The 24,344-nt window shown below is 51.6% G+C and overlaps 2 protein-coding genes across 2 annotated transcripts in view; both read right to left on the reverse strand.

Annotated features, from left to right (window-relative positions):
• SREBF2 (sterol regulatory element binding transcription factor 2) overlaps window positions 1-4,740 on the reverse strand; it is a 65,509-nt gene extending 60,769 nt beyond the window's left edge. Inside the window, exon 1 of the mRNA XM_021687453.1 lies at window positions 4,437-4,740. Coding sequence (XP_021543128.1) covers window positions 4,437-4,524 — 88 coding nt within the window. The 5' untranslated portion in view covers window positions 4,525-4,740. The remainder of the gene's footprint in view (window positions 1-4,436) is intronic.
• Window positions 4,741-7,598: 2,858 nt separating this feature from the next.
• CCDC134 (coiled-coil domain containing 134) lies at window positions 7,599-24,278 on the reverse strand. Its single transcript, XM_021687733.1, has 7 exons — window positions 24,173-24,278; window positions 22,044-22,153; window positions 21,044-21,165; window positions 20,762-20,846; window positions 18,576-18,757; window positions 18,220-18,291; window positions 7,599-10,040 (listed from the first exon to the last, which is right to left on the reverse strand). Exons 2-7 carry the CDS (start codon window positions 22,135-22,137, stop codon window positions 9,915-9,917), a joined length of 681 nt encoding a protein of 226 aa, XP_021543408.1. The 5' UTR covers window positions 22,138-22,153; window positions 24,173-24,278; the 3' UTR covers window positions 7,599-9,914.
• Window positions 24,279-24,344: the final 66 nt, after the last annotated feature.

Below are 24,344 nucleotides of genomic sequence, written 5' to 3' on the forward strand. Positions count from 1 at the left end.
TCTTCAACCTTCTCCAAAGAAAACAGTTGCTTCTACTTGCCATCACCCACTCAGTCCTGACTTCTTTCTGGCTTATCTAGACTTGGACCCCTTCATCTGACTGCTCTGTCAAATGTCGACCTCCTAATTGCCAAATCCCATGACTCCTTTCATGGCCTTGTCATCCTTGCTGTCCTCTGCACCACTATTCCCATCAACCACCAACCCACTCTTTGAAAAGTTCTCCTTCCCTTAGTTTTTATTACACTTTCCTCAAATGATCTGACCTCCCAGTTCTATCTTCTCTCACCTCTAGCCTCAACTCCAGAGACTACTCCTCAATCTCCATCCCCAGTTTTGACCTTCTCCCCAGTACTGGCCTCTGATTTCCTAGTGAATGACACCCCTCCCCCACAGCCACCAGCACCTCAATTTCTGCCCAGTTGAAGACAAATGTTTATCACCCCCCCCAAACCAGCTCTTCCTGCTGGCTTCTGAACTTGCCCAGTGCCCCAGGATCAAAGCTATGATGGGATATTAGAATTCCACCTCTGCTCTGCCTTCAGGGTGAGGCCTTCCGCTGAGGCCCCATCCTGTTATGTCCACCATCTTGCACGATGGCCACTTCCTATCCCAACCCCATCACCCTCTTAGTATCATCATCCCACACCCGGATGCCCACAGTTCCCTCCTAACTGGTCTCCCTGACTCCAATCTTCCTTGCCCATCACCACACTTAAATTTTCTTAAAATCTGTGACTAACATGTCATCACTCTACTTAAAAATCCTCAGCAGTTCCCTCTACATTCCACAAAACATGTGCATTAGGTATGAAGACTTTCCAGTTTGGCTCCAACTCACCTTTCAGACCTTATCTTCTAATGTTTCCTTACACACACACCATAGAGTCCAAGAACTCACTAGTAATCTTTTATCTCCAAGGCAGCTTGATCCTCCTCTGCCATGTGCTTGTCATGCTGATTCTGCCACCCACCCTTCTGGGTCTCATGAGAAGGACACCTCCATCCCTGCGCCTTTCCTGATCCCAGTGGAAAAATATCTCACCTTTCTGCCTTTCCAGAAGACCTGGCTTATCACAATACATGAGGCACTTTTTCATAACACAGCTATCTGCCACAAAAGAAAGTGCTCTAGACCTTCTATCATCAGGGGCCAGTGGGCCTGGGACAAAAGAGCATCCTGGAGTGGAACAAGGCCCTGGAGATCAACTAACACAACAGGTTTCTTTGTTGGCCTTACAGTATGTTTCTTTAAAAAAAAAACAAAAACAAAAACCACTTTGAAGCAACATTTAAAAATGTGGCTATTTCACGTAAAAATCCTGACTTGGGCATCCCTTGAAAAAGAGACAACAGATCTCACTTCCAAGAGGCCTCCCTTGCCTACCCAGTCTAAATTAGTCTGCCCTGGTCATTCTCTATAACATGGGTCCATTTATTTTCTTCATGTGTCCTGCCAGAAGTGTTTATTTCAGTTATTTGTTCAGCTTGTGTTTCCTGTGTATGTCTTGTTCAAAGCTATCCTCCGCACTCTGTCCATCATAGGGGTACTGAGAAGCCACCTAAGAGACGTGCTGAATAAATGTATGGATGTGGCCTCCTTGGACTCACATCCTCGAAGGGCACTCATGGATTATAGCAAGAATTATATTGCCCAGTGAAGCATTCTTGCCCACCTAGACTTCCTGGAGGCAGGCATGAGAGCTCCAGGTTGCAAGTACCAGCCCCCATCACACACACAAAGTAAGTATATGTATTCACACTCAGTCTCTTCTTCCTTACCTGACTGGCTCCTAGAAGCAACTGATCTAACCCAACCCTAGGGGCTGTGTCTATTACAACTTAGAATCCTGCCCAGCCCAAGGTCATTGGATTCATTCAGGCATTCCACAAATATTTAGTTCTAAGTGCAAGAAATACAGCATGAAGGAAAGAAAAGGACCTGGCCCTCATGGAGCTGACATTCTGGAAGGGGAATGGACGTGTAAGGATACAGGGATGTTTGTAACTGCAGACCACTTGCCTTCAGCCTACCCAACCCTTCTTGTGCTCCAAGATCCCGGTCAAAGGCTACCTCCTTGGAGTGGTCTTCCTGGTATGGCAGTCTTTACCAAGCTCCTTCAATTTTGACTTTCACTTACTGCTCTGAGCAACTATTAAATAAAACAACTGAGCAACTAAGAAAATAAAATAAAATAAAATAGCTCCAGACTAATTTAGACTGGGTAGGCAAGGGAGGCCTCTTGGAAGTGAGATCCGTGTTTCTTTTTCAAGGGATGCCCAAGTCAGGATTTTTACATGAAATAGCCACATTTTTAAATGTTGGCTCAAAGTGTTTTTTGTTTTTTAAAAGAAACATACTGTAAGGCCAACAAAGAAACCTGTTGTGTTAGTTGATCTCCAGGGCCTTGTTCCACTCCAGGATGCTCTGTTGTCCTATTCTAAGCTATCTGTACTCAGCATTACAGTTTTATTGTTATTCATCTTAAGTTCCATGAGGCCAAAAATTCTCTTTCCTATCTTTCATGTTCCCTACAGCTCAGAAACCAGAGCTGGCACTTAAATGCTTGTTGACCAATTGAAGACAGGGAGTTATTTTTTCCCAAATCTGGTATGGGGACCTGTGAAGCCATTAAACCACTATGGTAGTTTCCAGAATGTATATTTTACTCAGAAATCTACAGGGGAAAGGCTAATACTTAACCACTAGGAAATTTAACACATTACAAATTAAGATAAATAAGAATCAGTTATGGAATGAGAAGGCAAAATGCACATGAATTTCTTCTTGTGAGCTGGCTGGTAGGCAGCCTCAGACTTACTTCTTACTGGCTAGGTAACCTTGGGTAAATTAATGAACCACCTTGAACCTCTGTTTCAGGATCTACAAACGGAGATGAGAGTAGTATAACAGACGTTATCTACTTGATGAAACTGTTGTTAAGGATTGAGAACATTAATGTGTATGAGTGCTTAACACGGTGCCTGCCACATAAATGCTCAAAACATGTTAGCTGCCCTTCTGAAGTTCCAGGAACCTTTCTTCTCCATTTGTTAACACATCTCTGTATTTAGGAGCACTTAGTGGAAAATCTGTGGTTAGACCTGGGGCTTCAATTAAGGGTCTTAGCTCACTGCCAGGATGACCAAAAACAGAAGGCAAGGACAAGCCAAGGGGTTAAACGTCACAGAAACAAAATGAGAAAGAGATCCTTTTCAATTAGCTGCTGCCACTTATCTTTTCCTCTAGAAGAGAATCTTCTGCTGCCTCAGTGTCTTCATCTGTACAATGGGGATGGAGCCGCCCTTTCTGCCTACAAGACCGTAATGAAAGCCTGGACATGATTGCACTTTATAAACTCAAGAGCACAATGCACTTGAGTTAGTGCTTAAGAGCATGGGTTCTGGGCAATCTAAGGTGAGTGACCTTAAACAAGCAAACATCTGGCCTCTGTCTCCCATGGGACTGTAGTGAGAAGTAAGTGAAACAATGTTAAGAATTTGGGGACTAGAACATCAGAAGAGCCCAACTCCTGAGAGTTACTAGTATGGTTATTAACCTGCTCATTGGACTCCTCACCCCCAAGGGTCAGGTGAAAGCCTGATATAGTGACACAAACACTAGCCCAGGAAATGGGCTCTGTAACCAGCTGGTTGACCTTGGGCAAGGGGCTGACCCTCTCCAAACTTTGGATTCCCATGGTCACAAAATGAGAACACTGCAAGACAGAATCCCTGGGCTCCTACTAGCTCTTCCACTCCGCTGTTAAGGTCGCCGGAACAAAGGCTACCCGCTCCCCAGCCTGTCCCCGAAGGGCCACAACTCAAAATTCTCGCTGCTCAAATCCCTTTGCAACGCGACAGCAGGAGCGCCCGGGTCTCCATTCCCGAGAGAAGCGTCCACACTCCGCCGCCACCGCTCGCTTCATCAGCAACTTGCTTCTGCAGCCGCTCCCTGCCCAAAGTTTCCCTGAGCGCCGGGAGACCCGGCCGCCGGTCAACCCCGGGAAGACCAGAGATGAGAGCGCAGAGCCTGGGGACCCCGTTTCGGTGATCCCAAAGCCGCCTCCGCAGCCGGGCGGGCAGTGACAGGTGCGATGCGGAGCCGTGAGCGACGGGAGAGCGGGACCCGGGCGGCTCGTGTAGGCGCGCGAGGGAGGCGGCGGCCGCGCGCTCTCCTCAGGCCGCTCCCGCAGGACACTTGCGACGCCCCCGGCTCCGCGCTCCGGCCCCAGGACCCCCGCTCCGCTTCCGGACACGCGGCGCCGCAGAACCGCAGCGCTTAAAGGGATGGGTTCCGCCGGGCCGACAGCGCGTGCTGATTCTTCCCGCGCTAACCAGGGCTGCGGGGGGTGGGCGCACGCGCACCCGCGCGCTGCCGTAACCCCTTCCTCCCCGCGCGCCCCCGCACTCCCACCCACCCACCCACCACTCACCATCGATGTCCCCCAGGGTCAGCTCGTCGCCCAGCTCTGTGAGCGTCTCCATGGTCTCCAGACCGCCCAGCTCGCCGCTCTCGTCCATCGCCCGGCTCGGCGCGAAGACCCCCCTACCGTCCCGCTCAGGGAGACGCGGGGGCGGTGCTGCCGCCACCGCCCATGACACCCGACAGCCTCCTCCCGGTACCGCCTCACCGGCCGGTGCCAGCTTCCGCCATGTTTGCGCCGCGCGGGAGGGGCGGGGCGGGATTCCCCCGCCCCAACCCGCGCCCCCTGCGGCCCCGCCCTCAGGCCGCGCGCCCCCTTGTTTGTTGTCAATGGGACCAGGCTCTTCGTGACCAATCAGCGCGCGAAGCGGCGCGTGGGGTGATGGCGCGTCATCGATCAGCAGCTTGGATTTGCATATCGAGGCCCCACCCCTTGCGGGCTCTTAGCGAATGCGAAGAGAGGCCTCCGGGTCCTCAGCCCAACCTTCCTCCCCAGGCTTAAAGGCGCCGCTCCTTTTTCCGTTGGGTCGGCCTCTACAAGCTATTCCATCCACCGGCTGGGGGTTGAAGGGTTAACACTTCCGCCCCCCCGCTTTCTGGTCGCCCCCAGAGCGAGCTGTGAGCACATTACGTCATCTTCCCAGCTGCTCCCCCGCCTGGCCTGCCTGGGAGAGCGGGTAGAATCAAACCTGGCCCCCCAACACTGGGGCCCGGAGGAATCTGGATCATTCAAGTCGCGTTCCTCGCAAGCCCCTTACAAAGGCAGAAATGGAGGCTCGGCGCGGGCCGCGAACTGTCCCGAGGGCGGAGTGCATTTTACAGCCTCTCCGCCTTTGCACCTGTCGCAACCACGCGCCAACTCCGACGGTCCTCACCCAGGGTACCTCAGAACAGCCTGCACTTTTTAAAAGCAATGCTAGTGCCCGAGACCACCACAGGCCTCCTGGGGTGTGTGTGACCCGGGCAGGAGCATTTTCACAGTGCCGCAATGATTCTGACGCGCATCCCGCCCGCAGATACCCACTCCTTCAAGCACCTCCTTGCCCCATCTTGCAACTGGTCACGATGTAAACAAATGTGCAGACTAATAGGAATTTATCCTATAGAATAAAAGTATGAGCGCTCGAACAAGTGCACAAATATGGAAGTTCAGAGACGTTCACCACAAAGTCCTCCGTAACTGGGACAAATTGGGAAGCCCAATAAAGGAGTGGAATGACAAATTACATACACACAATGGGATGCCATGGCATCATTAAAGATTAGGTACATAAATGTCTGTCTATTGACAACGACTCTCACAATATATTGTTAAAAAGGGAAAGTATGTTTCCTAAGAGAGAGCACACAGGCCACGTGGAGCCAGACATGGATCCACTTAGGCAGTGTGACCTCCGGCTGCCTGAGTAACTGCTCTAAACCTGTTTTAAAATCTCTAAAACGCAGGGAAAATAATGCCCTCTCAGAGTTTTGAAGATTAAATGAAATCATTTGCACATTCATTTGAAGTATTTATTGAACATTTCTGACAGGCAAAAAAGAGGCAGTTCCTGCCCTCTGAGCTTCCAGTAGTGAAAAGAACAGACATTAAACAAAGGTAAAAAGCAGACAACGGTACAAGTAATCAAGGGAAAGTACTGGGTGTGATGCAACTAACAAAGGAATTGAGACATTTAAGATGAAACCTAAAATTCTTAAGAATCATGTCTGGTGTTGGCAGGGGAACAGATGACATGGACAAAGGCCCTCATGAGGCAGGAGGAGCTGCTGCCAGCCAGCACTTGGCATAAGGCCTGACATACAGGATGTGTCCATACATGATAGCTATGGTAATTGAAAAAACAGGGATCTGTGTGTTCACATTAAGGGCTAAAAGGCTGGAAGGCCCAACAGCTGAGTGTCAGTCATGATTACGGAGTGGTTGGATTTAGGGTGAATTTTATTTTCTTCTTGGTATTTCAGTATTGTTTAATTACTTCTTATAATGAACATGTATAACATAAGAAAAAACAGTGACTTATTTTTTGGGGAAAAAGGACAAGAATGTTTCGTTGTTTACATGCAGACTACATCCACTAGTCTCACCCTGAAACAAAACCAAACCCTGCTGCTCTGCTTGGAACCAGGCATTGACTTGGGCAGTGCCACCTTCGACTGTGCCTCTCACAGGGCTCCCCACACTGAGGGGTGACTGCTGGCCTACCATAACTCACTTTGGTCCAGTGCTCTCCCAACCCAGAGCCTCAGTAACCCCCTGCAGAGGGCTGCCTGAGCAGCAGGTCAGGTAAGTGGGCACAGCACCTCTCACTCTGCGCTGTCCCCACAACTCCCCTCTGGACCTGCCCAGAGGCTGCGGTGCTAACAAAGTGGCCCAAGGGGGCACAAATGAAGGCTCAGTAGAAACTGCAGAAGAAAGCTAGCTGCACCACACCGAGCCTCAGCAAAACACTGGCATTCTCCCTATGGCCCTGGATCCCAACTCATTGAACATCTCTTCCAGTTGGCACCTTGCCCTGGCTGGGAGAACAGAGACTGGCTCTCATGGCTGGAGCAGCCTTAGCCAAGTCACTCCTCAGGACCTGGGTTCTTCACCTGGAAAGGGAGGGACAGACAACCACATATCCAGAGATCTACCACAGATTGGGCAATTACTACAGGTCAGAGAAGCGAGCTTTGAATATGCTTTTTCATTTACTACCTTTGATGCCTCCCTTTTTAGCCCTCTGCTCACAGTGCCTGTCACCTTCTCCCCCCCACAATCTTGCAGGATTTGTCACTTCCTCCAGGATTAGGCAAGAAGGTGTACCCCACGGTTTGACACAGAGATTAAGCTTGGCGATGGGAAACAAGTTTGCTTTTGGATAAGCTGAAACATAAGGACTGAGGGTTATCAGTGGCAAGAGGGCAGGTGCCATTGGCTTTGGGATCTCAGAGGATGCAGCTGCCAAGAAGAAAAGAGCAGAGAGGAGAGACTAGGCTTAAAAAAAAAAAAAAATGCTTCGGGGGCACCTGGGTGGCTCAGTCAGTTAAGCGTCTGCCTTAAGCTCAGGTCATGATCTCATCTCAGGGTCCTGGGATTGCCCCCCTGTCCTCCGACCCCCCCACTCCACACATGGTGGAGTGCTCAGCAGGGAGTCTGCTTCTCCCTCTGCCCATGCTCTTGTGCTCTCTCTCAAATAAATAAAATCTTAAAAAAAAAAAATGCTTCATTTAAGGGGCAGGTGAGGAAAGAGGAGGAATCAGGAAGAGACAGAGCTGACTCAGACTGAGGACAGAGAACCAGGACAACAAAGCAGCCCAGAAGCCTGTAAGGATCATCTCAGAGAGCTTCCAACAACATTTCTCTGGGGGCAGTGATGGGATAGGAGAGGAAGATGTGGGGCTGGGATAAGGAGGGACAAGGGCTGTGGACCAGGGAGATTTTGCCCCTGGGGTCATCTAGTAACGTCTGGAGACTGCTACGAGCATCTGGTGGGCAGAAGCTAAAAATGCTGCTGATATCCTACAACACACAGAACGCCATCCTTATATACACAACAAAGAATTATCTGGCCCTAAATGTAAATAGTGCCACTGTTGGAAACCCCTGCCTCTGAGGACATAGGGGAGCTCCCAGACTCTCCAGGGGCGCCTCAGATTGGACTTAGAAGCTCAGCAAACAGGAACACTATCCAAGACCATGCTGAAAACACCACTGAAGACATAACTGTCACCACCACTGGGCACCCCTGGTGTTAGTCTAGTCTGGTCACTAGAACTGCCCCCATCCCCTGCCCCACTGCTACCTCTGGTCCCAGCAGCCACTACCTAGTCCTACCAGTGCAACTCCCGCACAGGCTGGTACATCTGGTTGATGGCACAGGGCTCACAGGACTGAATCCTGGCTGCAAGGAAGCTTGACAAACAAGTGCCCTCGGCCGTTACACCTCTTGCCAAGGAAGCGGGAAGGCTCTGCCTGCAGTAAGACTTGAGACGGAGTTCCAGGAACTAGTAACCACAACAAAGGCATCAAAGGGAAGGAGAGAGAGAGGGAGAGCAGAGCAGTTCTGTTTCTTTCTTTGAAGGTGTCAGATGGGAAAATTTGGGCTCATTTGAGAATGGAGAGGAAGGAATCAACCAAGATGGAGAGGCTGAAGGTGTAGAAGGAAGAGCCTAGGAGGATTAGGGGAACCAGATGGGACAGAGGTGAAGATGGGTTAAGATTGGGCCCCTCTCTTTAGTTGTGCACACAGGGATGCTCAGCAAACCTAAAGGATGATAGAAGAACCATCAGAGAAGGGCATCTGTCACTGAGAAGCGGGCTCCAGCCTCAGAGAAGCAGTTTAGGGCTGGGCGGAGGGTTCAGACATTATCAGATTCATTTTGTCAATGAAGCCACAGCACAGGGAAGGGCTGGGCCAGAGTCACTCAGCAAGTCTGAGGGGCTGAGACAAGACTCCCATCTCTCTTGGACTCTGTCAGTGTGGGGGGCTGCAGGGTTCTGGGATGGTCAGATGTCTCTCCCCTTTTAAGACACAGACCTAGCTTGGCAAGGTCAAAGAGACTGAACTGGAATTCCCACCGGAGCCCCTCCCTCCTCTGCCTGGGAGGGACATGATTAAAGGGTAGCTGCCAATTCGGGGCCTAATTCCCTTGCAGCTTCCCTGCTCTGTGGCCCCTGGTCTCTGCCATGGGGAGCTCTCTGACCAGTCCAGCTTGGGGCAGCCCTGCCATTACAAAGCACAGCCTCCTGCAGAGCTAGAGCCTGTCCCCTGACATCGCCTACCCACAGGCCAAGGGTCTCCTGGGGTTGCCAGAGATGACACGTTGATTCTACCCTGCACCTGTTCATGGACTATCCCCAATATCTGATGGGACAGAGATCATGCTGCTCTACAGTCTTTGGCTGAACACCTTTGGACACTCCTTCATGAAGGACAGTGCTGAAAAAGGACTAGGAGACCTAAGCCAAGGCCCTGCTTCACTGCCTTGCCAGGCCCCTGGCCCATGAAAGGGCTCACAGCTCCCTGGGGCCCAAACCGGCCTCTGTTAGCCCAGAGGGTCTGCTGGCTTTTACTGTGCCTTTGCAGGGGGCTGGGACCTGTGCTGGGCAGCACAGTGCCACAGTGGGGCCAGCAGCAGGCACGGCACTTCCAGAAGTGGCTCAGAGCCCTCCTCAAGGGCGGCAGCCAGCTGGCCAGCGGTCCTAACCCAAAGGGAGAGTCCAGCCTGGGATCCTTCCAGCCTCCCCCAGCATCTCGACATGGTTTGATCTGTAGCATGGCATCCTCTGAAGACCCCCTTGGCACCCTCTCCAAGGAAGCCCCTGGAAGGAAATTCAGTCCTCTGTGGCCCAGTCACTTCTGTTAGGGCGCAGAGCCGGCTCCAGGGGGCTGAGCAAATGCCACCTCCCTGTTCACAGGGGCCAGCTCTCACCACCAGTCGATGCCTCCGCCTCTTCCTCCAGAGTTGTCTCCTCCTGGCCCCTTGAGCCCTGGGCTGTTCCCAGCTATAACTCCGACTGGGATCTTGAGATCCGTGGGCCCTTTCGGATCTCTTTCCGCTTCTCCTCTTTCTTCCTGCGTTTCTCCTCCTCCCTCAGGGCCTTCTGGAAAGGGTCGGTGCTGGAAATGAACTGAGAGAAGAACAGAGCAGTCTGGTTTAGTCCGCCAGCAGCGAAGAGTTTGCTCTGAGTTAGGCTGCTGTGGGCTTGTGGCGGTGGGAAGATTGCCTAGACACAGGCCCTGCCCTCAGGGAGCCCGCAGACAAGATGGTTCAATGAACCTGGGGGAAGCTGCTTAGAGGGTCCTTAAAGATAACCAGGAGCTCACCAAGCAAACAGGGTGAGGGAAGAAAAGGACATTCCAGGCAGAGGGGCACGTGCTGGGGTGTGAACCTGCATGGGGCTCCTCCTCTCAGGGTGAGGGGGCTGAGTGCCCAAGACAACCATAGACACCTGCCCCCCAACCTGTGCCACACCCCTGAGGAGGGGAGGGCAGCCAGTGAGAGCAAGAGACCACAGGCATCCCGCTGCTTGCGAACAAGCCGCAGAGAAGCCCAGGCAACGGAGTACACCCACAGGAAGCAGTGGGTCAGAGGTCAAACTGGCAGAACCTGAAAAAGAGGTGGAAAAGAAGATGGTAGTGCCCAGGCTCGTGGCTTCCACGGTGCATGGATGGTGGTCCTGGTGAGACAGGAACACAGGGCGAGCCAGGGTGGGAGGAGGAGGACTTCAGTGGAGGCACTCCTCAACTGCAATCCCCAGGGCTTCTGCTCTCTGCAGACTGGCTCATCTAAACCCATGGCTTCTGTTAGGAGTCAGTGTCAGTTACCGCTCAAATCTGCATCTCCATATCTAAATGCCGCTAGATGTCCCAAACGAGCCCCAGACTTGGCATGGCTCCATCTCCCCAAAACCCAGTCCTCTTCCAGTGTCCCTGTCCTCGCGAACAGCAAGGCTCCACACCCCCACCTCTCTCCCTCCACACGAGTCCTTGGCCAAGGCCTGGCTCAGTGTAACTCCTAGGTCTCTCTCAAACTCATCTACTTCTCTCCGTCTCTCCTATCGCTAACCCCACCACCACCTCCACCTCCCTCCCAATGACTCTCGGGGCCTTCCAAAGCTCTTTGCACCCACTTGGGTCCCTCTCGAGCCATTCTCCTCACTGCAGTTAGTTCTTTTCAAAAATGCAAATCTGACCATGTCACACTCCTGCTTAAACCCTTCCGTGACTCTGCATTACTCTCAGGATCAAGTTCCACACGCTGCATCTGCAGGTCCCCACTGCCCACTGCTTTCCTCCTCCCTCACACTCCCCGCTTTGGGTTCTCGGATTCCCTGGTTGCTCCCACTTCCAGGCCTCCGCAAGTGCTGTGGTCCAGGCCCAGAATGCTCTTTCCAACCCCTGCCCCCTTAGCCATGTTAGTTCCACCCTCAGGGATCTGCCCTGACTCCTAGCTGGGGCTGGGGCTGGACCCTCCCTCATGATCACATGCTTCGTGCCTGTCACCCCCACTAGAGAACACCCTCTGAGGACAGGAGCACGATGTCAGGTGTCGCTCACTGTGCCATCACTCCCTAGCACAGGACCTGCCTGGCTTGTAGATGGCACTCAGTATGTATTTGGTAAATGAACGAATGAATCATGTTAGAATATGAAATGCAGTAATAGTACCCCAAACTCAGGTTAACTATGCTGTGAAATATGCCCATTTTATTTGTTCTTAGGGCAAATGTGACAAACGTTTGATCAAGGTAGACATTAAAAACAAACTAGAAGTTCTACCTTGTGGAGCAATCTACCTGCCATGTTAGATTGAACTATGAGACTGGAAGATGAGGTGAAATCAGAGAAGTGTGGCCCAGAAAGGGTAGGTGATATGCTTAAGTCACACAGCAAGTGGGAGGTACAACTGGGACTAACCCCCAGGCCTTCCACCTCCCCGGCCAGTGTCCCCCCTACCACACTCTGCCTCCTGTCCCTATGAGTTAACTCTGATCCTCTTGGGAGGGATGAGCAGCTGGGAGCTGGAAGCACACACCCCCCCCAACCCGCCCCAGGTCACAGAGGATCCCAGACCCTGTGGCTCTGGCTGGGGTAGAGCAAGTCAAAAGATCTGGGCCCTCCAACCCCAGCTGGCTCAGCCTCACCAGGGGAGCCCAAACCTGGCTCGGTCAGAAGGGAAACACTGCCTTTCCTTTTCACAGACCCCTTCCCCACAAGGCCTAACTAATGCCTACTTTAAATTCCTGATGCTAACCTCAAGCGGGCCCTTCGTGTGGCCTGGCAATCCAGGTTGTCTCCCTGGCCCGCTCGCTCAGCCGTTCTCCCAGACACACCTTCTCAAGCCCCCAACCCTGCTCCACTCCTTCCCCACAAACCACTGCAGAGGACAGAAGCACTCACAAGACAACTTCCACAAGCTCCCACCTCCACACCCACCACCCCAGCTGCTTCTGTGCCCAAGCTGCTCTTGGAGGCAAAGCCGACCCTTCCCCTGGGCGCCAGCAACTCTCCCCTGCCTTACTTGCTCAGGGACGAAGCTCCACAACCCTTGTGCCCCTGCACCATTAATTCTTCCTCCCTAATGCGCTGTCCCCATCAACATGCTGAATCTCTCCCACCTGATGAAAATCTCCCCCTCCAGCTATTCTCCCATTGGTCTGTTCCCCTTGAAAGGAAAGCTCTTCAAAGGTAGTCTGCACTTGCTGTGTCCACTTCCTTGCCTCTTATTCTCTTGAAATCCAATCTTTGTCCCCACTGCTCCACCAAAACAGCTTCTATTAGGATCTCTGGTGGCCATCGTCCATGTTCCTAAATCCAGTGGCCGGTTCTTAGGCCTCATGCTCCTCAGCCATCCAGCAGATTCTACAAGCCGTTCATTCCCTCTTTGCTACACTTTCCTCACAGGGTCTCTGGAAAACGATCCTCTCCTGCATTTCTACTCTCCCACTGTCACTCGGGGACTTCTTTGCTTGTTCCTCCCCATCCTCCCTCCTCTACCTGCAGGCACATCCCAGACCTCAGCCCTCTGGTCACTGCTCTATCTGCCCTGACACTCACCTGCCCTGGGGTGATGGGACAGGACCTGTGCCGTGGCTCTCCGTACCTTCCTTCACAGGCATGACTCATATTTGCAGCCCCAGCTTCAGCCTCAAATCTAGAGTCATATTTCCAACTGCCTCCTTGACGTCTTCATTCAGATGCTCACCAGGTCCAGAAACAAAGTTTTGATCTCCAATCCAGGCCTCAACCTGGTCCCACCACAGTATGCCCATTTTAGAAAATGGCAGCCCCATTCTTCCGTGTGTGCAGGCCAAAAGTCTTCTAGTCCTTCTTAATGAGTCTCTCATGCCACATCTGCTTCCTTAGCAAATCTTATTGGCTCTACCTTCTAAACAACCAGAAGCGGGGCGCCTGGGTGGCTCAGTCGTTAAGCTCAGTTGGTTAAACAACCAGAAGCTCACCATCCTCACTGTTGTCACCCTGGTGTAAGCCGCCATGAACTCCCATATGGACAAGCACAGTAGCCTCCTCATCAGTGTCCCTGTTTCCCACCCTGGTCCCCTAAACTACCCTCCACACAACAGCCAGGCTGATCCTTTAAAGGGGTAGTCAGAGCCCATCACCCTGCTTTCCATGTGTCTCAGAGTAAATGCCAAAGCCCTGAGAAGACCCCCCAAGGGTCTTGTGATCTGGCCTACTCTGACCTTATCTTTTCACGTCTTCCCCTCCCCCAAATATGCTTCCAACTCTAGGCCTTTGCACTTGCTGCTCCTTCAGCTTGGAATGTTCTTTCCCCAGATACATGGCTGGCTCCCTCACCTTGTTCAGGTCTTTTCAATAAGACCTTCTGTGTCAGAGTCACGTGAAGTAACAATTGCACCTCCACCTTATCCCCGAATCCATCACCACATTCCCCTGCTTTTTTTCACCACCTGCCATACTGTATGTTTCTTACTGACTATCTCCCAGGAGAGCAGGGCTAGTCTGCTTCTCTCATGCCTGGGATTTAGCAGATGCTCACTGAATGATAAATAAATGCATGTGCTATGCCTCCGAGCCTTTGTGCAACTAGTCCCTCTGCCTGGAAGGTCTTCCCCAAGGTGGTCCACCAGGCGAGTCTTACTTATCCCAGAGCCTCCGCCACCCACCTGCTGAGGCAGGGTCAGGTTCCCTGTCAGGGGTTCCACGGCTCACCACACTCACACTCCCCTCTTCCCCTGGTACAGTGATCGCGCTGGATCAGGACTGTTTCCTGCTGCCTTCCCCAACAGACTGTAAGCATATGAAGGGCAGGGAGAGGGCCAGCTCCCTCTGGACTGGGGCAGTAGCCAGTACACAGCCTGATACAAGTTCGTTCTAGTGACGGGTATGTAAGCAGTAGGAGAGGACTCCCAGAGCACTCCCTGTTGTGGACAGTGCATGCGGGGAGCTGACTGAACCTGAACTACTGCTGTTGGGACAGGTCCACACAGGAGGCCAAACAGTGAGTCAAATCTTGAGACTGTCCCCAGCCGATGAGAAGTAAGGCAAGGATGTTGCTGTTATGGTTATTTCCAAGCAGAACACACTAGGACAAAGCCAAACTAAATCTATCCTAGAACCCATTCTCTCTGGTGCATGCTCTCACCCTCCTCCTATGTCAGAGGCATGCATGACCTACAGGGCAAGGAGAGCCAGCATCACAACAATGAAGCATCTCAGTGGGTGCCCCTTGCTGGGAAAGGCAATCTGCCATGGCCTTAAGTGTCCTTGCATATTCTTGCTGGGTATGCCCTGACTGCTCTTACACTGGCCATTTATCAGGGTTGCAATGGAAGCAAGCAACCTCGAGGGATGTTATGTGATGGAGTGACAGCAACCCTAGTAGGGAAACCCACATTTCCCATTCTGCTGCCTGAAGCAAAGCCCCTGGTTCAAGGGGGTCCTTGATTCAGAGGTTCCCCTAAATACTCATGCCTGGTCCACTGAGTGTTCACCTAAATTAAGAGCTAATGGTGCTGTCCAGAAGAGTTAACATAGCCAGACTGACTGCTATCCTTTGAAAGACCTGCTTCTAAGGTTGGATCTTGGGTGGTGTCTGGAAACTTGGATTTTGGGAGGGCTCCCACCACCCTAATCAATGAGTGGCTCACTGAGCCTAAACTGCAAACAATGTGGTTTACACTGAACACCTGCTTTTCTCCTGGGAGTCTGGAATTCTGGTATGCACTGGGCAGAGGGTGCTTAAGTGACCAGCTCCCAAGAAAAACTCTAGGCACTGAGTCTTTAATGAGCCTCCCTGACAGACAACTTCTCACAGGTCACATCTTGTTGCTGGGGGAATGAAGTATGTTCCTGGGGGACTCCATTGGGAGAGACTCATGGAGGCTTGCACCTGGTTTCCCTCAAACTTCACCCCATGAGCCTCTTCCCTTTCCTGATTTTGCCTTGTATCCTTTCGCTGTAATAAATTACAGCCATGAGCACTATACACTCAGTCCTCATCAAACCTGGGGACGCTTTTGGGTACCCTAGACACTGGTGTTTACTGGCGGCGGCAGCCATCCAGCCCCAGTGACGATGCTGGAAGACTAACTGCCATCAAGGCCAGTAAGATAATGATCTGAATTAGAAGCCACACCACCCTTGCCTAGATAACATTCTTAACACCATGCACATTATATTTCTACGGACTGTCATTAGCTCCTAGCCATCTGGCCTGCCCCTCAAAAGACTATAGACTGGCAGATCAAAGACAACCATTCTTCTCTGGGGCCACAATCTATGGAAACAAACTGTGGTTGACAGTTTAACAGTCCAGGTCACTTGTTTTGATGCCCATCGTAAGGCCCATTCTCCGATAAGACCAACCAGAATCAAAACACTGATCGAGATGACACTGTCCAGTTAACTGGCACTACCACCTAAATGCATCATTGTACGAGATGTGGTGACATACCTGCCACCATGGATGGGCACAGAGCAGAGGACTCCGTATTTCTGGCTTGACTACCTAGAGTCCCTGGCTGGGATGGTATGACCTGAGATGGTTAGGATAATGACCACTTGGTTGAGTATGCTCCCTCCAAGTCTCCCTACAGTGGCCCATGTGGCCCAAGATGGAAGATACAATGTGTCTCTGAATGTTTTGTAAAAATGCCCTTGTCCCATTCACATCTGACCCTTCTGGATGAAAGAAAGGTCCAGGTGAGAGTAGGGGATGATTGGAGAAAAAGTGGAATTATAGGTCCTGGGATGTGACACCCTGATTTTGTAGCAATAATCTTAGTATCTGGGGAGGGAACAATTAATCCTCTGGGTCTCTCAGATCCAGCACCGCCACTTGGCAAACAATCCTAGGGTCTGCCCAAGCCAAGCGGCCGCTGCAGCTGACAATGTGATCAGCTGTGGGGTGTGTCACTCTCAACCTTGTGATAGGAAAACTCACACGGACATAGTTGGTAGTGAACTACTCTAATGTGCTTGATGCCATCAAAAGCAGCTCCCAAGGTGACCCTGTGCAGGCACACTCCGCAGTACGACCTGGTTTAATCTGACAGATACACATGCATCTGCTTCTCCTGATGCCATTATGCCAAGTAGGGCAACTGAGGCTGCAACTCCACAGGGACATTGCCCTCAGGGCTCAGGCCAATAATATAATGGTGACTCAAATCAAGCAATAACATGTGGGAAACAGTGGGCCATGAAATGTCTCTTTACTGGGGCGCCTGGGTGGCTCAGTCAGTTAAGCAACCAACTCCTGATTTTGGCTCAGCTCTTGATCTCAGGGGTGTGAGATGGAGCCCTGAGCCCCATGTCAGGCTCCATGCTAGGCATGGAGCCTTCTTAAGATTCTTTCTCTCTCTCTCTCTCCCTCTGCCTGCCCCGCCCCCCGCCCACTAGCACATGCATGTGTGCACACTCTCTAAAAAAAAAAAGAAAAAAAAGAAATGTCCCTTTACTGGGGATGAGGACTGCTTTGGGTCCATCTATTGCTCCCTGTAATTATTGACAATGACATCAAAGATCAGCAGGTCAGTCTAAACTCTTGCATGGACAGTAATGGCTAACTGATTGGCCTCAGACCACATTCTGATTATCTAATAGAAGACCTACTGGCCCGCCTAGGACTTATCATAGCTGGCTGAGTCTGCCATGCTGGAGGATTGAGATCAACACTGCAGGTTGGCTTCATCCTGCTGCTTAAGAGTCCTGTTGATGGCAGCCTTAATCAAACGGCAGTATAAGACAAACTGAACATATTTGATCCTAGCCTCTACCTATCAGACCAATCAGACTAAACAATACATTCATGTGGAAATTTAAGTTAAGTCAAGAGGCCTGAGGGGTGAACTGTGAGGGAGGCAATCAACCACAGCCCTGAGCATCCCTGAATGTTCTCACTGGGTACACCAAGAAAGCAAAGCCCTGATCACCTCTGTCTAGGCCATTTGTCAGGACGGCTTGCAGAGAACAACCTGGAAGGGGGACATGATGACTGCCCCCAAAGAGCAGGTTTGCTTCTGTTCACTATAAAGGCTGTGAATATCACAAACTCCGTATTCTTCAGCTTCATGCAAACCCACTGCATGCACGGCATCTGCCTGGGCCCCTCTGGGTCACCTCTGGGTGACTTGGGGAACATGGGGAACCCACATGACCAGGCCAACAGTCTGGACATTGCTTCTTTTGTAATAAACTCTGATGTCTCTGACCTGTCAGCATCCACGAAACAGTAGCAAGCTAAAATCCTAGACCCCTCACGGACCCTGACACTCCTCCCTATACCAGAGGAGAACCTGGGATTTGTCAAGTCCAGTCCTCCAGCCTTTCCTGCCCCTGCTGCCCTGCCCTGCCACCTCTGAATCCCACCCCCCCCACTGTGTGTGTCCCCATCTGTCACCCTACCCTGCAGCCTTCAGCCCTAAGAGCCCATCTCAGTCCCCTAGGATGAAAGCATATGCAGGAATGTGAGACAGAAGCCTGGCTGAGCACTCAGAGGCTCAAGGGCAGAGAAACATGGCCTGACCTCCCCCGCATCCACTTGATGTTGGATGCCTACTGTGTTCACAGCCTCTGATTGCCCCCCACAGCTGGGGTCCATACCCCATGAAAAGATAGGGAGCCTGAGGCTAAGACAGGGGCAGTGGCTTGCCCAAAGGCACCAATGAGCAAGTGATGGTATGCGCATCCAGACCCAAGCATGTCTGGCTCCAAGTCGAAAGCCCTCACGCTCCATTCACGGTGCCCCAGCCTCTATATGACCGGGCTTCCCATGACCCAGCAGAGGCAGAGTAGACATGGCCATAGGCCCCAGCAGCTTACCTCTGGGCGGTCTACTTTAAATGGGTTCTGGAAGTCAGAGTCCTTCTCGCTGATCCCCAGCTCCTGGGCCATCTGTGGATGAGGAAAAGTTAGTCATCCTCTGCCTTCTCCTGACTCCTTACCCACGGCCACTCTCTCCATGGTGGGACCCAGGCCCAAGGCTTAGGCAGATGTGGAACAGGTGATGACCCCTAGGGACCCAGGTCAGCACAGACGGGATCTCAAGGTGCCCTGAGGCTTATCAGAAAACACAACCAAGGGCTGACATTCAGGCCCAATTGAAGGCAGATGCAAGGTTCATGATACACCACCAGGCAGAGGGCTCCTGAACCTCCTCTGCCCCAGTCAGTCCTTACCAGGCTAAGGATGGGCGAGTGGGGCCCCTGGTCAAACACGCCCGACTGGTTGCAGAAGCTGATGCCCCAGCGGATGAGAAGGTTCCAGTTGGAATTGTGGTCAAAGTAGTGGTGCACAATCCTCGGGAAGCGCAGCACCACATCACCGAAGAAGGCCGTGTTCTCCACTACTTGGGAGAAAGCTGGCGAGAGGATCCTGATGAGTGGCCTGGGCAGATGCCCTTCTACTGCCCGCCTGGCCAGCCCCAGCCACCCTTCAAAGAACGGAAGCCCACTAAGCCTACTAATCAGAGCAGGGAACTGTGCCCACTCTCCACAGGTGCTGACCACGTGTGCAGTGCATGCTAATGGCTTTATGTCCACTAGATCACTGAATCCTCAAAACCACCTCAAGGGAGATGTAGCTACTATTCCCATTGTACAGATGGGAAACTGAGGCTCAGATGGCTGGTGAGTGGCAAATCTGGGCTGCAAACCCAGGTCTAACTCCAAAGGCCATGCTATATCTCATTTGTTGTGGGGACCAGAGAGGTGGGTGTCATTTTGCACACGAAGACACATGCGTCATGTGAGGCTTGGCTGGGTCCGACTTCCCCAACTTGGCCTCAAACTATCCAGAGCCAGGCCCCATTGTTAACACAACTGCAGTGTATGTGAGGAGCAGGTCTATTAGGATGACCAGGGAACACATTAGGGTTTTGTTTTTGTTTTTTTTAAATATCTTTCCAATTTTATTTTATTTTATTTTTACTTTTTTAAAAGATTTTTATTTATTTATTTTAGAGAGCAAGAGAGAGCGTGCGCACATGAGCTCGGGGTACAGGCAGAGGGAGAAGGAGAAGCAGACTCCCCACTGAGCAGGGAGCCCGATGCGGGACTCAACCCCAGGACCCTGGGATCATGACCTGGGCCGAAGGCAGATGCTTAACCAACTGAGCCACCCAGGCACCCCTTTATTTTAAATGCTTCTTGAGATTTATAGTAAAATAACTTTAGACTTCCATCATACATCATAAAATTCCTTCACTTGGCTTTCCCTCATGTTATCATCTTACATAACCATTGTACAACTATCTAAACAAGGGAATTAACATCGATACTAATCATTAGACCTTAACTGAATTTCACCAGTTTTCCTACTAATGTCCTTCCTCTAGTCAACAGATCAGTTCAGAATAAGTTAGTGTGCCCATCATGGCAGCAGGTCCCCCCCCACCTCGGCTGTCATGAAATAGAACTACAAACCCAGCCCTACTGGAAGTCCCTGTTTGAGCCATCCCTGCAGATAAGGCCCAGGCACCCCTCACCAACACTGGCCAGGCCACAGAGAAAGATAAGTGGACTCCGCCAAAGATATGCCAGGTTGGGTCCAAGACAAGTGGAATAGGGACCTCTGGGTTTCAGAACAAGCTTGAACCTCAAAGAACTCAGGAGTTAGCCTGGTTTACAGGTTTGCAAGAGCAAACCACTTGTCCTCTTTTATCTGGAAAACGGAGGCAACAGTGCCTTCCTCAGAGCAGAGATTTGAGATGGTGTTTGTAAAGTACCCATCATTTAATATATAAGCGCTATTTCCATCCTCTCTCAGACAGGGTAACCTAACAAATTTTATTGTTAGAATATAACCAATTAACCGGAGAGAGGGGGAATTACCACAGGAGAACGATTCTTGGAAGAGGGGACGAACGGACACACAGAACATTATCTTATTTATCTGTTCTTCCCACCTTGTCTCAAAAAGGATTTAAGGGGGTTGGGGCTTTAAAACAGTAGTAAAGAGCACTCTTAACTGCCCCCACTGGCCAGTCTCTTCAATAGAGCTCAGTTTTTTTCTTCTATAAATGGTAACAACCCTTGCCTTCTCTACCACAAGGGTCAGGATGGTAGAAAAGGCAAGAATCCCTGAGGTGGGGTCATGGGTAGAGGTTTCTCCCTGTTTCCCTTGCCCCAACCACAGTACAGTGCAAAGGAAATATCCATGTCAGGGGCCCAGAAACTGGCTCTGAAGCCCAGAAATGCCCAGAGAAATATGGATTAAGTATCCATACACCCAAGGGAACCACTTGGAAGGTGTTATAAGAGGATACTCCCAGAGAAAAAGAGAGTGAGAAGAATAGGAGGGAAGAAGCAGCTAGAGAAGATCAAGGTGGTGGGGAAGAGGAAAGGGAAGATTGGGAAGACCATACCATCCTTCAGTTTCTCGTCCTGGGGGAAGGGCCCATCTGGGAGCACATCTGCAGCAATGAGCACTGTCCGCGAGTCCTCCAGCACCTGAGGGAACCCCACCTGGGCTGAGTGGCTTTGCAGAGCCCTTCACAGATGGTCCTATTTATTTAAACCCTATTTCCAGTCTTTTGTGCATGTAGTTCCCCTCATTGAACACCAGCCCTTTAGGGAACTCCTAACCATCCGTCAGTGCCCAGATCGAAGACTGGGCCTGCCCTGAGCTGCCCCATGCCCACACGCACCTTAAAGAGCCCCTTGAGCATGACGTCAAGAATCTTGTACTGCTGGTGGACATCGTTTAGGTGTGCCAGGTTTTTCAGGGCCAGCAGCTGTTCTCGCCGTTTCACCTCAAACATCTTCTTGTCTGAGCAGCATGAAGTTAAGGGGCTGGCACCCATACTCCTGCCTGGACAATCCAGTGGCCCCAGTCCAGAGGGCCCATTCCCAACCAGCAAGTATCTGCAAGGGCCATAGATGCCCATGGCTGAGACACTCCCCCTCTCCCCACACCTCCAGGGAAGAAACAGACTGAGAGGCATGGGCATCCTGCAACCTATCCTTCGTCCATTTCACATAGGATTCTATATCCAACACCCTGAACACAACCCTCAGGACCTGGCTTCTGCCCTCCCCTCCCCATGGTCTTCCTGCTACTTGCTGTAACCATTCACTATTCCCAGAACCTCCACTCCTCTGCTTACACTGTACACTTCACCTGGGATGCCACCAACCCCCCTTTTCCATGAGTTTCTGTTCTTTCAAGACCCAGTTCAAAAGTCACAGCACCATGTTTCTCCCTGCCCCTCTTCCCCAACCATGGTTCATTAAAGTGCTGACTACAGAGTACAGCGTGAGGTCTGTGAGTTCCTCAAAGGCAGGGACTGACTGGTCCGAGTTTCTTCTTTGTGTCCCTAAGGTCTGGCCCAGAGCAGGTAGCCCAGTATGCCAGGGCCTGAGTCTCCACCCAGGGTCTCACCCACAAGATGCAAAGCACATGCACAATCCTCAGAGAACCTTGTGGCTCTGAGAAGTATGCCTTGTCTTCTCCATTTAACATATGGGGAAGCTAAGGATCAGAAGAGAATTGACTTGATCAAGGTTTGGTTAGAGCACCTCACCTTTACCCTGTTCTCATAGGCTGGGTCTGCTCCAACCCTGGAATCCGAGGGGTTGTGGGTACAGAAAGACTGTTTATCCCCCTCAGAAACAGCTTATTAACCCCACCTCCACCCCAAAGGATACAGATCTCCAGGCTCGGGTCCAGGGAGGTCTTCAGGGTGTCTGTGACTCCTGTCCCAGACAATAGCAGGACAAAGAGGAACTGAAGAAGATCCATATCCAAGATCCTAGAGCTAGGAAAGCAACCCAGAGAGAGGTGAGATCCAGAGCTTGGTTATATAAAATAAAGAGTGCAGGTAAACAGCAACTTCCTGACATGGCATGGCCTCCAAATACCAAGAACCCAGCTTTGGGGAGCCCTGGAGCCCAGTTTCAGCCCAGGGCCTGTGACCACCAGACACACAATGAACACTGTGGGATGGTAGGAGGGAGGAAAACAGATAATATTGGCAATATAGGAATGCTTAGTGCACAGGGGTCAGTGTCTAGAACTCTGGGCTAGAGCCCTAGCTCTGCCTCTGTCTGTGGGCCCTGGGGCAAAGTGCTCAGCTTCTCTAAGCCTCAGTTTTTTTGTTTTTTTGTTTTTTTTAAAAGATTTTATTCATTTATTTGACAGAGAGAGAGAGACAGCGAGAGAGGGAACACAAGCAGGGGGAGTGGGAGAGGGAGAAGCAGGCTTCCCGCTGAGCAGGGAGCCCGATGCGGGGCTCGATCCCAGGACCCTGGGATCATGACCTGAGCCGAAGGCAGATGCTTAACGACTGAGCCACCGAGGCGCCCCTAAGCCTCAGTTTTTTCACCTGTAAAATAGAGATAAGGAGGTCCCCTCCTTGCTGTAGGGAGAAAGAACTGGGTTAGGCATTATGCCTGGGGAAAGGGGCTGGTCTTTACCATTCTCTTTCAACACACCCCATCCTGGACCCCAGGAAGGTGTCTGGTTAAGGAAGCCCAGGCAGTCAGGGGAGTTGTGAAACTTCTGCAGTTTCTCTCCCTCTCTGACTTCTGTCCTCAGAACAGAAGATGGGGCCCGCCTGGTTGGCTCAGTCAGTGGAATATGCAACTCTTGATCTTGAGGTTGTAAATTCAAGCTCCACACTGGGTGTAGAGATTATTTAAAAATAAAATCTTAAAAAAAAAAAAGGACAGAAAAAGGGATTTGGGGCAGGAAAGGAGGAGGCACAGTCCTGGGTAAGAAGGCTGCCTGCCACTCACTCATTCTGGAACCACAGGCACCACAAACAACACCTGTTCTTATTCAAGCACCATTCCCTAATTATTTTTTAAGTACCACATTCAAGGCACTGTTTTAGACCGGGGAAATACAGCAGTGTCTAAGACAAAAATCACTGCATTCATGGTACTTATGTCCCTAGTAGGTGAAACAAACAATCAATAAACTTGTAAAACAAGCACAGAAGGATGAGGGAGTTGGTGAAACACACACTGAAACACAGTGGTCAGAGGAGGCCTCATGCTCAGATGACAGCTGCCCAATTTTACCAATGTGGAAACCAAGGTGCAGAAAAGTGAGGTGATTGCCCAAAGACACTCAGCTATTCCCGGGCTAATAAGATTCTAAATGAGTATAGGCTACCTCAAAGCTGCCACTGTACTAGCAGGACACCTGCTCCAGGGGAAAGACGCTCAGTGATTGACAGAGAGCCTGCAGAGGTCATTCAGAGAACCGCCCCGCTGCCACCCTACGAGGATGAGACAACTGAAGCTTCAAGAATGGGAAGAAGTAGTCCAAGTTCACCCAGGACCACCTGCTTTCCAACATCATGCTCTAGACTCAAGGGAACCAGACCCGGGCTAGGGCAGAACTTGAAGCCAGGGGCTATCTGACAGCCGGTAATGACCGAAGCAGGAGAGAAGTGAGAAAGGAAAACCGAAAAAGCAGATTGCGTGGAGACCGATCCTGCTTTTTCTGTTACTCCCACTTACCCTGCCTCTCAATCCCGCCCCCCGCCCGGTGCGTTCCCAGGGCTCTTCCCGGCTGGGTACGCGCCTCTGAACCCATTCTGTAAGGGTGACACGGCGATGGCGGGCTGAGCCGCTACGTGGACTCGCGGACCCGGGTTGCTGCCCCGAGCCTTTGGGGCGCCCAGAGGAGAGAACGAGTCATTCCAACGAGAAGGGTTCGGGGCCGCGAATCTCATCCCCTACCCCCAGCAGCAGGTTCGGGGGCCCTTGGTCCCTGCCCCCCAGCCCCACCAGGAGCCCGCCCTCCCGGGACCCCCGCCGCCACCTACCAGACAAGTCGGTGCGGGAAGGGGCGTGCGGATAGGACGGCGGTGCGCAGCCCGGCTCTAGAGTCCACGGGGCGAACAGCAGAGGCGCGGAACCTCACACTAGGCGCCAGGCAGCATCGCAGGAACCTCCAAGCACCGCCCCCGGCCAATGAGCGCGAGCCGCGACGGCCGC

Source organism: Neomonachus schauinslandi, chromosome 5, assembly GCF_002201575.2.
Source record: "Neomonachus schauinslandi chromosome 5, ASM220157v2, whole genome shotgun sequence".
Lineage (NCBI taxonomy): Eukaryota > Metazoa > Chordata > Mammalia > Carnivora > Phocidae > Neomonachus > Neomonachus schauinslandi.

Coding starts and splice junctions, on each gene's coding strand:
- CCDC134 (XM_021687733.1), bottom strand. CDS start 22,137: ATGGATCTTCTTCAGTTCCTCTTTGTCCTGCTATTGTCTGGGACAGGA. Junction 18,758..20,761: donor GGACGAGAAACTGAAGGATG/GTATGGTCTTCC, acceptor TCCTCTCGCCAG/CTTTCTCCCAAGTAGTGGAG. Junction 10,041..18,219: donor TTAAAGTAGACCGCCCAGAG/GTAAGCTGCTGG, acceptor TTCTTCTCTCAG/TTCATTTCCAGCACCGACCC.